The sequence below is a fragment of the Aquarana catesbeiana genome, linkage group LG01 (assembly GCF_042186555.1).
Source record: "Aquarana catesbeiana isolate 2022-GZ linkage group LG01, ASM4218655v1, whole genome shotgun sequence".
In the NCBI taxonomy this organism is placed as follows: domain Eukaryota; kingdom Metazoa; phylum Chordata; class Amphibia; order Anura; family Ranidae; genus Aquarana; species Aquarana catesbeiana.
In genome coordinates this window covers 39,869,754-39,886,804 of record NC_133324.1, presented here as the reverse complement: position 1 = coordinate 39,886,804, position 17,051 = coordinate 39,869,754, and the positions used below count along the sequence as shown (strand labels likewise).

General features: G+C 40.9%; 1 protein-coding gene across 1 annotated transcript in view; it reads left to right on the top strand.

Annotated features, from left to right (window-relative positions):
• The first annotated feature begins 8,000 nt into the window (after window positions 1-8,000).
• Window positions 8,001-17,051, top strand: part of LOC141128428 (vomeronasal type-2 receptor 26-like) — a 181,648-nt gene continuing 172,597 nt past the window's right edge. The window contains exon 1 of the mRNA XM_073616104.1: window positions 8,001-8,218. Within this exon, the coding sequence (XP_073472205.1) occupies window positions 8,001-8,218 (218 nt within the window). The remainder of the gene's footprint in view (window positions 8,219-17,051) is intronic.

The following is a 17,051-nucleotide window of genomic DNA, read 5'->3' as shown; positions in this document are numbered from 1 at the left end:
AATCTTCTTGGTCCATGGGTGATGTGGCATAACGGCCTCTTTTGTGAGAATGATGATTCCCATTTTGTTCTGAAATTTTCTGGGTGCTGCCTGAAGGTGAAGATGACGCCATTCTTCTGCGTGTGGGAGTGTTGCTGCTTGTGGGTTCTGTCAGATTTAATTTTAAAAGGGTTTGTTGTAGTTCATCTGCTGATCTGCTTCTGTAAATTGTACCTTGGTAGTTAAATCTGACTGAAAAGGGGAAGCCCCATTGATACATAATGTTGTGGCGTTGCAGTTCCATTAGTTGGGGTTTCATGGATCGTCTTTTAGTAATAGTAAGTTGGGATAGGTCAGCAAAAATTTGATAATTGTGTCCTTGAAAATTAAGTTCCTTTTTTTCTCTTGCAGCAATTAGTATTTGTTCTTTCGTTCTGTAATAATGAAATTTTGTGATTATATCACGTGGGGGTCCATCTTTCTTTTTGGCTGTGAGGGCTCTGTGTACTCTGTCCAGTTCTAAACGTTCAATAGGGATATCTGGCTTTAGTTCTTGTAATAGAGCAGTAATAGTAGATTTCAGGTCTGTCACAGTTTCAGGTATTCCCCTTATGCGCAAGTTTGAACGTCTGGCTCTATTTTCGTAATCTTCGAGCTTAGTTTGAAGTATTAAATTCTCTTTTTTTAATTGTTCCAATTCTGTTATATTTTCTTGGGTTGTAATTTCAATTTCATCCATTTTTTTTTCTAACGCTGCGGTGCGGTTTCCCAGCTCTCTTATTTCTTTGGTTAGGCTTTTTGTTATTTGGTCTGAGGTTTGTTTTAAAGCCTTATGAAGCATCTTTTCAAATTGTAATAATATTACTGGGGATACTGAGGAGGCTTGTGGAGAAGTTTGTGAGAGGATTTGTTCTGTATCTGACTCAAATGGAGAGTCTTGCTGTGACATTTTCTGTCTGTGAGAGCGCCCTGATGCTGTATCTTGTGAGGTGACTGGAGCTGCTTCAGCTGCAGTGAGTGCCTGTGAGCTCTTTTTATTTCTGCCACGGTTTCCTCCCAGTACCATATTTCCTGCCCAAACTTTCACAGTTTGTTCCCTGGGGCAAAAAGGTTCAAATGGATACCTTTTGAGCCTGCAGGCTCCGCTTTGTCCTTCTCTTCTCTTCTCAGCGGTGTGGAGCTCTAACAATGCATGTCTGCTCCGCTAGGCTCCGCCTCCTGCCCACCACATTATGTAGGTTCAATCTGATCACCAAATTTTTCCAGCTGGATGCATGTTTATTCAATATTGCCATGTGGGGTATTTCCCTTTAGATTGCACACTTGAAAGGCATTATAGACTAGGGGTCTCCAAACTATGGCATGAGAATGGCATCCGACCCACTACAAGATTTTACCCGGTCTGCAGCAACTGATATGATGGGGGCTTCTGACATACAGGGGGGAGGGGTGGCTCTTGGATGTGATGAGGGGGCTTCTAATGTGAAAGGGGATCCTGATGTGAAAGGGGGTGTCTGGTGTGAAAGAGGGGACTCTTATGTCACGGGGAGGTTCTGATGGAAGGGGCTCTGCACATCATATACCAGGCTGTACGTTATACACAGGACTCTGCACATTATACACAGGACTCTTCACATCATATACCAGGCTCTACATTATACACAGGATTCTGCACATCATATACCAGGCTCTACATTATACACAGGATTCTGCACATCATATAGAGGACTCTGCACATCATAGTTACATAGTTAGTAAGGTTGAATAAAGACACCAGTCCATCCAGTGAGTGTGGGTGCGAGTCCACAATTATCCCCATTTCTTTTTTGGACATTATTAGCATTCATTTATTAAATTATTACTACTGAAATAGTTTTGACTATATAATAGGCACCACCTTCCTCTGTTAGTCAAAATTATTTTCAGTAGTAATAATTTAAAATAAAGATAATCTGCCCCAAGTGTTAAGTACACCAGATTACACCCCTGCTTGCTCTAGGTCAGTTCTACGGCCAGAGACGGCCTGGCAAGTGGCAACTAGTACTTGTCAGCAATGAAAAGCTCTGTATATCATCAGGTACAGATTTTCTTTAAGGGCCGGTTCACATTGCTGCGATGCGGGAACCCTGCGAATCTACTGCGGGTTCCCGCATCGCATTTCTCCTGGCGGCAGTTCACACTGCTCTATACGAACTGCTGGGAGTGTCAGTTAAAAGTTAATGACACCCTCAAATCAGTTTGCAGTGCAATCTGTGTGAACACCCATGCGATCCGATTCTGCTGCAGACCAAAAAAAGGGTCCTGTGCGAGTTTGGTCTGAATGCGATGTGTATGGCTGAAATCACATCGCACAGAGATAGCATGTGATTTGCACTGCAGTGCGATGCCATTCACATCCGATCTCGGACATCGCAGCAGTGTGAACCGACCCTAACACTTGATAACATTTTTTTTTGAGTATTTAAAAAATTTTTTTGGAAATGATTTATACAACACACTATCTGAAACACAGAACGTAACAGTGCTGCAAGTATATGCAACCTTTAACAAAAGGGATGGCTATAATGCAATTAAATTGAAAGCTGTGTATTTGCTAAGTGCATTATAATGTTTGCAGTGCAATTCAATAATCATTTGTGCTTAGGGTGGTTAGTTGTACTCCCTATCTGTATTTTCCATTACAGCCATGTGCTGTTTTGTGCTGTAATTTTCATATTTTATACAAGAAAAGGAAAAATGGGAGACATATTTAGACTATAAATGTCCTGGCTGCACATACCCCTAATGAAATAGACATCTTAACCACTTAAGGACCGGGCCTCTTTTACAGACTCGGTGTTTACAAGCTAAAAACAGGTTTATTTCCTAGAAAAATTACTTAGAACCCCCAACCATTATACATTTTTTTTTCTAACACCCTAGAGAATAAAATGGCAGTTGTTGCGATACTTTCTGTCACACCATATTTGCGCAGCGGTCTTACAAGCGCACTTTTTTTTTTTTTTTTTTTAAATACACTTTTTTGAATTAAAAAATAAGACAACAGTAAAGTTAGCCCAATTTTTTTCCATATTGTGAAAGATAATGTTATGCCGAGTAAATTGATACCCAACATGTCACGCTTCAAAATTGCGCCCGCTTGTGGAATGGCGACAAACTTTTATCCTTAAAAATCTCCATAGGCGACATTTAAAAAATTCTACCAGTTGCATGTTTTGTGATAGAGGAGGTCTAGGACTAGAATTAATGCTCTCGCTCTGCCGATTGCGGCGGTACCTCACATGTGTGCTTTGAACATCGTTTTCATATGTGGGCACTACTCACGTATGCGCTCGCTTCTGCATGCGAGCTCGGCGGGACGGGGCACGTTTAAAATTTTTTTTATTTCCTATTTATTTTACCTTTTATTTTTCACTGTTTTAACAAAAAAAATTGTGTCACTTTTATTCCTATTACAAGGAATGTAAACATCCCTTGTAATAGAAAAAAGCATGACAGGTCCTCTTAAATATGAGATCTGGGGTAAAAAAGTCATCAGATCTCATATTTGGACTTAAATGCAAAAAAAAAAAAATGTCATTTTGAAAAAAATGACATAAAAAAAATGTGCCTTTTAACAGTATGGGCAGAAGTGACGTTTTGACTTCGCTTCCGCCCAGCTATGGTATGGAGACGGGTGAAGGCCACCTTCCCCTCACTCATCTCCATACCTAGCAAGGAGACATGCGCGATCGCCTCCGCCGCTGCCGACAGCTCCGGTAAACAGCGGAGGGCATCGGATCACGGCGGAGGGGGGCCTCTCCCGCCACCGATAAGTGATCTTGCGGTGAATCCGCTGAAGAGTTTACTTTTATCTTGTAGCCAACCGCTGGCTGAACACGGGGATACCGGGGTTGTGGCAGCTAGCTGCTACCATACCAATGATATCCGTGCCCAAAGCAGGGATGTACATCGGTGTGTGGCGGTCATAAAAAAAAAGTGAAAAGTTGAAGTTTTAAAAATTACTGCAAAATAAGATATGTAAATCAGATATTTTTTAAATCAGTTGCAATGTTATGGTGAGACCGAGAATATATTTACAAATGTCTTAAAATGGAACGGACTGACACAATATGGAATTATGGAATAAAGTATTAAACCCCATGTTAGTGTTACTGAACATGCTTTGGTGCATCCACTTTTGTTTCACACACATTTCTGTAAATTAATTCCTTTGCTAATGTGTGCAGGCAGTCACTAAGCTGGTTCCACTTTGTCAGGGCAGAGGGAGATGATTTATTACATTTTCTAGAGCATTAGCATAGGAATTCAGATAATGAAAGAATGAGGCGCGTTCTCTCACCTCCTTACTGCAGCTCCACTCGGGCTGAAGAACGGAGCTGCCGACGTGACGACATCACTTCCGGCTTTCGTCAGTTTCAGAATACCCGGCTGGAAGTGACCTCTAGATTTGTAACAACAATGCTCCCGCCCGTAGAATCACAGTGATTTTACGGGCGGAAGCTACTCAGCATTCTGCATTGCACCCCAAGGCGGGTTAAGGGCCTGCAAATGAAGCGCCATGTCTGCAACCTCGTGATTGCATTGACATGGCGCTTCCCATAGTGCACTTTCTTACAGGGACAGTTTTAAAGAAAAATATATTTTTTTTTATTATTTTTTTTTTGGTGACTACAGGAGGAGGGGCGGCGCCTGGGTGCCCCCTATGGACGGGCCGCCACTAACGATAGGACTAAGTCCGTTCATAAGTCCATTCGGTTTGAACGTGATGATGTAAACGGGACTAAAAAAGGAAGTTCAATAGCCAGTAGCCAATAGCTTCCCTTGCGTCGGATTTGACCCGTCGGACCAGCACACAGATGAACAGTTTTCCCAATTTTAGTCTGTCGGACAGATTTGAAACAAGTTCTATTTCTAGGTCCGTCTGATTTTTATCCCGAAAAGCTATCGGACTAGCCCACACACTATCGGATTGTCCGCCGGACTAATCCCGTCGGAGCTAGTCCGCCGGAAAGTCCACTCGTGTGTAGGCGGCATTAGAGTTCGGTAAGTGAAGATCCACAGTGAGCGTTGTGGAGTAAACGGAGGACTGTTCGTGTTGACAATAGTTGAATATATTACAGTTAGTAACTACTACAAGACTGTTACCATAGGAGACAGCGGTCCTACCTATACAGATGTGGCATCCATCTGGGGGCCTTTCCCTGTATAGCCGTCTTCCTATAGAAGTCTTGGAGTTTCCCAATTATCATTGCATCTACTTGAGCGTGTCCTGGCCCTAACCCTCTCTCCCACAGTTCTGTACAATAAATCTCCTGGCATTCAAAAAGTGACTGGCGCCCACCCTTTCATCTTGCATTACACCCACCATGCCTTGCAACCCACTCTACACAGATGGATGTCAGCTGTCCCTAACTCTGGAGGTCACCATTATGCCTCAAGGGACTCGGGACTTTGCTACATTTAGAAAGTTTGAAGACCCCTGTTCTAGAGGGATTCCACAGGTATGGTATATGCATCAGTGCATTGGTCCAAGCTGCCATACCTGGAATTCTTCTTTAAGAACACATATCAAACAGTACTAGGGATACTAAGTGACTGTTTTTCTCCTCCATAAGGGTGCATATGAGTAATTTTTTGGATTACACAAAGTTCAAGTTAGTTCAAGTGCTATTATTTTGCACAAAAGGCCATTCCCTGTCTTCTTTCAGCATGTGGAATGTCATAAGGCAGCAGGAGGAAAAGGGTGGAATAAAAAGTGGAAGAGTGTTGGGGTGTTGAAGGTTGGGTGGAGTGTTGGAGCACTGGCAACAGCAGGAAATATAGTGGGACATTTCAAGAGAGATGTGTCACCCCTTCTCAATACAAGGGGAACATTTTGGTAAATCTACTCCCACCATTCCAGAAGGAGCCCAAGTAGAAGGATAGCTGTAGTAAAAGAAAAACAAAGTCATTACTATTTTATGAGTGTAAATACGGAAGACATGGAGAAGTATTCACACACTTGAAAGTGTTTGAAGGCAATGGCCAACTCCAAGGTAAATAACAATGTGCTTCTTTTACAGGCCGTGCTTAGTTTACAGGGTCGTAATTGTAAAAAAATGTGTAGCGCTAAAAAAAACCTTATAAAAAGAGTGTTATATATACTCGTTGAAGTGTAAGTAACATCAAGTGCAAAAAATCTAAAAAATTAATACCGTATCCACAATCTGAATATGGATAATAATACTGGTGCTAGGAATATCTAAATAACCCAAATTGCAGATTGAACTAAATCCAAGTTGTGTAAACAAAACATGTTGTATAAACCACAATATAAAATAAAAGTAAATATTTTCAGTGACAAAAATTATATAAACGGTGAGAAAAATAGTTGTGCAAAAATATATTTTCTCTTATCACTTAAAGTGTGGATAAATAGAGTCCATAGATGGAAGAGTAGTCAGATATATACTGGAGCGGACATTCATCCCACGCCAATATTCCAAAGGGACCAGTAAAGTGAGAAAGCCACCACCAATGGACAAAAGGGAGGCTTACCAGAGGTCGATGACTTGGAGAGGCTTATACCACCCAAGTCATAAGGGCTTTGAATCAAATGGTTTGAAGAATATTCCCGATATTCCCTTTTAGACAGGTACAACGAATCCTAGGGACGGATCAACAGATTTTAAAAGATCATCACAGGCTTCATATAGTACAAAAAAAGGCAGGAGTGGTGAATGAAAGTGGGTCCACCCGATGAGTTTCCACTAAAAAGTCGTCATCTGGGGTCGGCTGGATGACAGCTTTTTAGCGGAAACGCGTTGGGTGGACTCACTTTCATTCACCGCTCCTGCCTTTTTTTGTACTATATGAGACCTGTGATGATCTTTTAAAATCTGTTGATCCATCCCTAGGATTCGTTGTACCTGTCTAAAAGGGAATATCGGGAATATTCTTCAAACCATTTGATTCAAAGCCTTTATGACTTGGGTGGTATAAGCCTCTCCAAGTCATCGACCTCTGGTAAGCCTCTCTTTTGTCCATTGGTGGTGGCTTTCTCACTTTACTGGTCCCTTTGGAATATTGGCGTGGGATGAATGTCCGCTCCAGTATATATCTGACTACTCTTCCATCTATGGACTCTATTTATCCACACTTTAAGTGATAAGAGAAAATATATTTTTTCACAGCTATTTTTCTCACCGTTTATATAATTTTTGTCACTGAAAATATTTACATTTATTTTATTTTATTTTATATTGTGGTTTATACAACATGTTGTTTTGTTTACAAAACTCAGATTTAGTTCAATCTGCAATTTGGGTTATTTAGATATTCCTATAACCAGTATTATTATCCATATTCAGATTGTGGATACAGTATTCATTTTTGAAATTTTTTGCACATGATGTTACTTACACTTCAACGAGTATATATAAACACACTTTTTATGAGGTTTTTTTTTGGTCTACACATTTTTTTACAATCACACATTGCTTTTTGGTCTATAGCTGTGTTGGCTGCTAACTTTACCTTTATTGACACAGCGCTGTATATCTTTTTTGCTTTTTACATTAGTTTACAGGGTCACTTTAAGATAATAAAACAGTCATATAAAACAGTTATGTGCATATGTTATTGTAAGTGGAAGAATCGTTATGATATTTACTGGTACTACCTGAGTATTTCAATTGTATGCTTTATTTGGCATACAGAATATTTAGCACTGCTCCTTCCTGAATAGTTTATGTTAAAATGATTTATTGTCTTGGTTTAAAGTTGTTAAAATAATATGAATAATAGAGGACTAAACGTAACCACTCACAAATAAACTACCTGTACAAACAACTAAAAGTAGATAGAAGATGATATCAGTATATTGAGAACAAAGAGAGATGTATGGTTCTAAACTGTATAAAAAGAGGGAAAGAGAAGCCATCTCATTGTATTGTTATTGTGATACACATGCTGCAGAGGTCTGTGTCACAATGGAGAATTATAGACTCTAATGAAAGATGAACCCAGTGATCAGAGCTATGGTCATATCATATACCTACATGTTCCAGTTCTGTGTGATCCTGCAATATATGACACTCTGGAGATCAGGAATGCAGAGTCCAGCCTGTACCCTTCATTTTACTGATGTATTTGATGAATTCCAATATTTTCAGGATGGAGATTTGATAATTGGAGGAGTGTTCACTGTGAGAACAAAAGAAGAGAATCTCGATTTACCTGAAGAAAAGAGGTACAGGTATGTAACTTCCTTGCTAGCGGGAGCGGCCCCAGACAATTTTTTTGGGGGTGCTATGTGGTGCTGAAAGTATTAGTGGGGTAGCTAATGCGGCGCACTATGCACGCCGCCCGTCACGTTCCATTGGGCGTGGCCAAAAAGTGGGTGTTTTTACATGGTCTCTCCCATTGTATAGATGAAATAGGGCCTTGGGGCACACTAAAGAGATTGTTGGAGTAAAATAAGCCCACCTTGGATCAGCAATGATACCCTCCAGCAAGTGTCGGGGTCAGCAATAACCCCAGCAAGTGTAAAGGCCAGAACAGCATAATAATTAACCCCCAGCATGGAACAAAAATAAACACCCAGCCTGGCTAAATAATTAGCGCCAAGCACAAAACAATAATTAACCCCACATGGCACAATAATGAACCATCAGCATAGCAAAATAATATACCCTAAGCACTGTACAACAATTAACCTCCAACAATCCACAATAATTAACCCCTTAGCATGGCACAATTATTAAATCCCAGCATGGCACAGTAACTCCCAGCACAGCAATAAACCGTCAGGTTTGTGCATTATTAACCACCAGAACTACACAATATTTACCCCCCAAATTAAATATTTAATAAACCCCAAGGAATATAGAAATCAGTGTGCTCCGTTCAGTATGAGGTGGGGCAGTGAGCAGTACCTTATAGTATGGAAAATTTACTGATGGAGAACATTTTTATTGACAGCCTGAATTATGACAGAAACTCCAATTATAAACGCAGACAATCAATATTTAAGTAGTATAAACATTAACGATAACTAGATAATGAAAATATGCTGGCTTTACAATGAAACATTCCAAACAGAGTGACAAAATGTGAGCATTACTAGGATGATAAAAGACCTGGGGAACCCTGGGATGAAACAGAACAACAGTTTGGCGGTGTGCGTAGCACACCACATTGATCAGTATGCATGACCAGATTTTGGCTAACAGTGGGAGGGGATTAAAAGGGGATCAATAAACAGTTGCTATATACACAACACACATATAATGGTCCTTGTACCCACAAAATATTCTTAACTACTGTACCACAACTGACAGCCTCCCAGACACAAACAAACCTCAGGACAAAGGAGATCATTTAAAAAAAAATAAACATCTCCATTGCATATGCTTTCACGCACACAAAAATGACTGACTGATTTGGTGGAAATTATAAGCTTTTCCTATAAGCAAATAATTCCATGCACTAATAAGCACAATCATATCTCTCTGGTATAATGCTGGGAAAGCGTGCTTGTTTATCTTCAAGTAATACAGACAGACGCTGGTATCATGTTGAGCTTAGCAAAATCCTGCAATAGAATGATCTACTGCTTTTATTTATACTGTAAACATGAATAACAAAGAAAGGTGGTGGCTTCAGAATCATTCAGACACTTATATTCTTTCAAAAGAACCAATCACACACATGTATATATTCATATAGAATTCCAGTAGTGTGCAGATGGTCATGTGCAGAGCCATGCGGTCAGCTTATTTTGAGACACACCGGGGGTCATTTACTATAGCACCGTGGTGCTAATTAGCGCTAATTACTGAAAATTAGCCCTAATTAGTGCTAATCAAGCTAATTAGCACTAAAACGGTATTCACTATAACGTGGGTAAAAAAATACTCCCAAAATCGAATTTGCTATAGTTTGCGGAAAACAAATAGCGCCCAAACCCTTACTCTGCTAAAAACCTGGAGTAGTGCACATGGAAATAATGTTTAGAGCATGATAAAATTGCCTAAATGGTATTGAAATATGCAGTATATTGTTTAAAGATAATCTGCTTTTAAACTGTGAAAAAGTGATTTCCACATTGAAATATCTTTAAAAGTCTGAGAAGACATAAATTCCCTGTTTTTGTACGACTAGGTGCCAACACAACTGAGCATGCTCAGACCTGCAAATAGCTCTCATTTTAGCTCCAATGTATTTTTTTCAGGGCGCTTTAGTAAATACCAAAAATGTGGGAGTGAAGATTGGCACTATTATAGTCCAATGCAAGTTTTAGCCATTGATTCTAATGGTACACTTGTAACTTCCCCAAATAAATCCTTTAATGTTGAGATGAAATGTATCTTTTTCTGAAATAAATTTTACTTTGCAACATTGTTGACTCTACTTAATCTATTTTGTTTTTAAGAATGCTAGAATGTGGAATGTTTTGATGTTTTGGTAAAATATTTGTTTCTCTGTCACTCTCACTTGTTACTCTCCATTTCACAACAATCTTTACCCAAACTCACACAGGTGTCTTTACAATCCACAAACAATACCATTGCTGATGCAAATTTAAAATGAGTCACAATTTGTTGTGCTTTTTATTATTTCCAAGTAATCATAATTTGAGCCCAAAAATGTGATGTGTACCAACATCAGAAATCAAAATGTAATTCCCAAACATTTTAAGGTAATATCACTATTCTACTCTCACCCACAAAGAACCACCAAATATCACAGAATAAATCAAGAAGAATAAACTCTTGAGTAATGCAATTCCATCAAATGTATGTCCAAAGAAATGCAATATTTATGTGTATTTATGTCTCGGAGATTCTCACATGTGGCAGCTCTGTAGCTTAGAGGTTAGAACTTCTGCTTAGTATCCCTGAATGCACTTGAAAGGATGGTCAAACATTCCCATAGACACACTCCTAAACCTTGTGGACAGCCTTCCCAAAAGAGTTGAAGCTGTTATAGCTGCAAAGGCTGGGCCAAATTAATTTTGAACCCAACGGATTAAGACTGGGATGCCATTACAGTTCATGTGCGTTTAAAGGCAGGCGTCCCAATACTTAGGCCAATATATTGTATATTGCTTGTGACACTGAGCATGGCTTTGGACTTAGGGCTTGTTCACAACACAAAAATGCAGCCAACATGTGTGAGGCTGCTTGCTGGCTAAGTGGGTAGCAATTCTGTCTAACAGTACTGGGGTTGCTGGTTCAATTCCCCAACATGCTAGTGTTGAAGTTTATATGTTCTCCCTGTGTGGATTTCTCACCACAATCCAAAAACATGCTGGCATTTTATTTGTCTCCTGTTGAAATAGTCTCTAATGTAAGAAAGTTAGTTTTGGACTTTAGATTGGAAGCTCATTGCAGCCAGGGACTGATATTACTCATGCCCAGGGACTTGTACATTTAAAATTGTAGGGTTTACACTGCACAGGTACATATGCTTAGAAAACTGTTGCTTTGTTTATGTGCATGCAAATGGACTTCGATCTTTGGCCTGTAGTTGGAGATTTGATGCACATAGCCAAGGGCTAACACAGCTGTAAATAGTATTATGTGTTCCTGCTCATCAGGTGCAATCACTTTAGACATACATGAAGAGACAGACTGAAAGATATTGGTGGGCGTGTACTTCTATTGGGCGTGTATCTGACCTATCTTATATAAAGGGCTGCAGTAGGGGGGTTTGTTTGGCCTGAGAAGGCCAAGTTTTGTGCTGTGATTTGTGGGGGAAGAAGGAACTATATTGTGCATATTGACAAACTAGGGGTGTTTGTTTGCTGAAATTCTTGTGCATTTTTTCAATCAAAAGTGGGTTTGTGGCCATGCTGTCAATGTTGTGTGTGTATTGTTCCTGTCTGACCATGCAAACATGGTTTGTAAGCATGTGCTGACCTTCTACTCTTTGATCTCATTGCTTAATCATGCACGCAGAAATGCAGCTTCCAGTAGAACATACTCACCAATGTATGTATGTATGTATGTGTGTGGAATGTGGGCTGGTGGTGGGTGTTCTATTTTGAATATGTGCCTTTTTTAATACTATGTTGGAATGCTTTTGTAAGAATGACTTAAGTATGTTTCTATAATCTTGCAGATAAAAATGTAATGTGTTGCCCGTTATACATGGAAAGTAAAGCTCCACTCTAAGGTTTAGACAAATGTTAGATTGTAAGCTCCTATGAGCAGGGCCATTAAAACCCAATTGCTAGCTGTTTTGCTAAATGTAGCAACATATATCCTGTAGACATTTTTTTGAAGCTAATAAATGAATGTACATAATTTTGTTTCTGCTGGCAAAATAAAAGTACATTATTGAGCTTGTTTGTTGTGTTTTTTTTTCTTCTTCTTTTTAATTAGTTTTGGGGAAGTGCAATATCTTTTACATCTTATTTCTATATATATTTGTGCACCAAAAAAAAAAAAAAAAAAATTTCTTCAGCACACCTGCAAGTAAATGATAAAGGTGGAATCTTTATATACAACTGTGGAGAATTGCAGGTAATGAATTCAGCTGGTGGATAGGCAGTGTTGTATGTGTCAGCCCTGGTTCACTTTGACATGTCAGATTGGTGGCAGTTGCACCATTCTAATTGGTGTGGCATCGCAATTCTCAAAATGTGTTTCTGTACTACTTTTTGGTGACTTCGGGGTGCAAATTTTATTGACATCAGTGCAGAAACCTGCACAGATGTCTCTGAAATTCCCCCCCGCAGTCGGGACTGGCATGCGGGAATGAAATTGTGTGAGTTCAGCTGAACTTGCACGATTTCCTCCTAATGTCTGTGTGAACCAGGGTTTAAACTGGGCCTTTGTAATTCTTACATACATTACACATTACACTACATACACCTTCAGAAACTCACTGGACCTGAAAATATACTTATAAACAAAAGTTATTGCTCTATCCATCTTTAACCTGGAAAGAAAGGCAACCAATACAATATTCCTGTACATTGGTGAATTGTCACTGACATTCCTCAAAACCAACAACAAAACCCTCTGTAACTTAGTTTCACGCTCCTACAAAAATACAACAGTTGCAATGCGTAGGAGGGCCAGCGCTGTGGGTTCTAACATATTCATGTTACTACAAACAATGAGAATAAAATAGGATGAAAAATCCGCACTTAGGTCTAAAGGGCAATAAGTGTGCAGCCTACCCTGCTAGGTCCCCAAAAGCAGACTAGAGTGTGAATAAAAATAAAAAATTAATATGGTGCTACCTATATAAAACAAACAACAGACCCATATCTTTAATGTGGTGTGACATACCTAGGTGATAAAAATGTGCAACTAATGAATGTGATAAAAAAATGGTGATCAGCGACAAGCCAAAATCGCTAGAATCGCTATGCAGTAAAAAGGTGGCAAGCCTAAATCACCTATGTAGTGAAATGTGCTATTGTGGTAATATATACCACTACTAATATCATAGAAAAAGCATGTGACAGAAGTGTAATACACTATCCATAAGTGATAATGGCAGTGATAAATACAAGTAACTATATCCAGAAAGAGTGATACTCAAAGACATATACAAATATTCAAAATAAACCCAAACAAAAACAAAAAGGAATCCAGTCCCAATATATGAAAAATAGATATGAGATATAAATAGATAGACCAAATCCAAGTTGTAACATCTAAACTCCTTCAAAGACCAACAAAACAAGAGTCTTTTATAATTTTTAGATGCTTGGTGCCTTCATATTGTGACTATGAACACAGGAAAATTCCAGGTGACTTTTGGTGCTCCCCCTCTTAGGTCCCCACTCATCAGCTCCAAACACCCCTACAAGGGTATCTCGCATGTAGGACAGCCTTAGTGTCCAGATGGTGTTTCCAGCATTGACATCCAATATCCAACTTTTATGGATCGCCCAAGGATATCTCTCGTCTGGATCAGATTGGGTGCAGGTGGAATCTCCAGGGGTAAAACACCCAGCTATACTTCTTTCTCTCACCACTTTCCAGTGCAGATAACGGAAAATTTATATCAAATACTTATCGTAATTTTCCTTTCCCGATGGACTCCATGGCAGCCTACATGTGTGGTAATCCCGTCCCCTCATAGGACCCTTCTCCCATAAATCTGCTCTGGGCCAGAGGCCGTGTTCCATAATTTAGCCTACTCCAGCCACTGGGAGGGAACTCCTGCTGCCATGGAGTCCATCAGGAAAGGAAAATTACGGTAAGTATTTGATATAAATTTTCCGTTTTCCTGACAGACTCCATGGCAGCCTACGTGTGGGAAATAACTAGCCATACACACCCGGATGGGCAGAGTGCTGGACAAAAGAAAAAAGGTTTAATTAGCACCATCAACAGACAAGATATGTAAACCAAAATTAACAGAAGATAATAAGGCTGGCTCTACGCAGTAGTGTACCATGAACGTGTTAATTGAAGACCACGAGGCCGCCTTGCAAATAACTTCTGGAGCCATGTGATGTGATGCCACCTATGATAAAAACGCACTTCTCATTGAATGAGCAGTCACATTCTGTAGGCGTCAAGCCCTTGGCTTTGTAAGCCCACTGAATGGCCTGAACAATCCATACTACAATAGATCTGGAAGAGGCATGCATTCCCTTATTCTTCCCACAAAAAAAAACGAACAGATGGTCAGTCTGACGGAAAGAAGCTGTAGCTTCAAGATACTGATTCAGAGCTTTTCCATCATCTAAGGGATGAACTATGGAATCCTCGGTAGATCTGAATATTGGAAGAGCAATCTCCTGATTGTCATGAAACACAGATGCCACTTTGGGTATTGAACCCAACATAGGAATTAAAACTACCCGATCAGGGAAAAAAAAAAAAAAGTTAGAAATGGCTCCTTGCATTCCAGAGAGCTGATTTCAGAGACCCTCTTGGCTGATGATATAGCCACCAAGAAGGCAACTTTTAGAGAGAGTCATTTGATAGAGGACTGATCTTCATGTTCCAACTCTCTACCTGAGAAAAAAATCCAGGACAAGGGGAAGATCCTAATTAGAGAATCTTGGCTTTTTCTGAGGTCTGAGCCTTATTGCTCCTCTGAAAAACTACTGAGTAAGAGGGTGTCTAGCCCAGGAAACACCCGTAAAGGCAGAAATTGCAGAAACTAGGATTCACAGCTAGCTGACTGACAATCAGCTATGAGCGATTGTAGGAAGCCCAGGATATTATGTATCTTTGGGTTATTGCAAGAACCTGCAGTGGAAGAGGTAGTCTGCAAACTTTTTCCAAATCCTCTGGTAGACCCAGTTGGTGCTTGCTCTTCTGGCATTAAATAATGTGGAGATGGCCCTACTTGGACAGCCTAGGGCCTCCAACCTTCCGCTCTTAAGAACCAGATCATCAGATGTAGATGGGCCGGGCATGAATTTAGAATTGCCCCTTGTGATAGGAGATCTAGTCTGGAGGGTAGAGGAACTGGGTCCCAGGAGCTGAGTTGCATCAGCAGTGGAAACCATGGCCTGTTTGGCCAGTACAGGACTATTTCCACTATCTCTTCTTCCATCCTGAGCCTCGACAGAAACCGGAGAATGACAGGAACCGGGGGAAATACATAGGCCCTGTGGAACCTCCAATGGTCTGTCAGAGCATCTACCCAAAAGCCTGGGGAGACCGAGGCCTTGTGTAGTATCTCTCTAGTCTGAAGTTGCATGGGGAGGTGAACAAGTCTACTTCCGGAATGACTCACAGGGACAGGACCCACCTGAGGACTTTGGGGGGGAGGAAGTCGACTCTTTGTCCAAAGAAACTCTCAACAGAAAATCTGCCTGAATCTTCTGGACTCCAGGGAGATAGACAGCCTCAGGTTGGCCAGGTTTTCTGGGCCCAGATCAGGATGGGCTCTACTTCCTTTGACAGGGAGAGACTGCGATTACCCCCCTGTCTCTTGATGTATGCGACTGCCGTCGTGTTGTCCAGTCTTCGGAGGACTGAGGCTCCTGCTGTTAAATGGTGAAAGGCCTGCCGAGCACAGAATGCTGCCTGGAGTGCCAGAACATTGGAGACTATCCTGTGAGAGGGAAAATTCCATATGCCTTGGTCTACTTCTGTCAGGCAGAGAGTGCCCCAGCCCCTGTTGCTGGCATCTGTAGAGATGTTGACCAAAGACACAGGTGCGATGGAGTGACAATTGGAGGAGGTTCCTCTGTTGTAGCCACCTAGGAAGGCTCTCCCGCATGGATGAGGTCATTTGGATAGAGTGATCCCAAAGCCCTGGGTTCCGCTACTGGAGAAAGCCCTTCTGAAAGGGCCGTATTTTCCACTGAGCCCACTTTACCATGGGTGTTGTTGCCACCAAGGTGCCGATGATCTTTAGGAAATGAGAGGCTTGGAGATGAGAGGATGACATTGCAAGCCGAACTATGTCCCGGATCACTGGGATTTTTCCAGGTGTAACGAGATGGTGCTTTTTCCAGATTCAGAAGCCAACCAAACTGGAGTAGAGTGGAGATGACCTGGGATCTGTGGATTAGCAACTGCTCCCTGTCCCAAGATAACAACAGCAGGTCATCTAGATAGTGATACAGACAGATACCTCTGGTCCTGATCAGAGCCACGACAGCCAACAAGAGTTTTGAAAACACACGAGGCAATGTCGGAAGCCCAAAGGGGAGACAGGTGAACTGCAGATGGATTTGATTGACAGCGAAGCAAAGGTATTTCTGGAATTTTGACGCTATCAGAACATGGAAGTAGGCGTCTTTTAGGTCTATAGACACAAGCCAATTGCCTGGTTGGATTGCTTGACTGTTCGTGAGTAGTGTCTACATCTTGAACTTCTCCATCTTGATAAAAGGATTCAAGTGGGTTAGGTCTATAACTGACCTCCAGGAGCCGTTTTTCTTCAACACCATGAAGAGGGGCGAGTAGACCCCTTGAAACCTTACATCGGCTGGAACTGCATCTCCCTGAGCCACAAGAAGGTCTGCATAAGACAGGAGAATTAGCTTTTTCTCTTCCGAGAGAGGCAAGGATGCCGACTCACTCTGTCTGGGCAGGCGCAATATCATACAGACTTAGGGGCTTCTTATCCACCGGAAGATGCCCCTTTTGAAAACT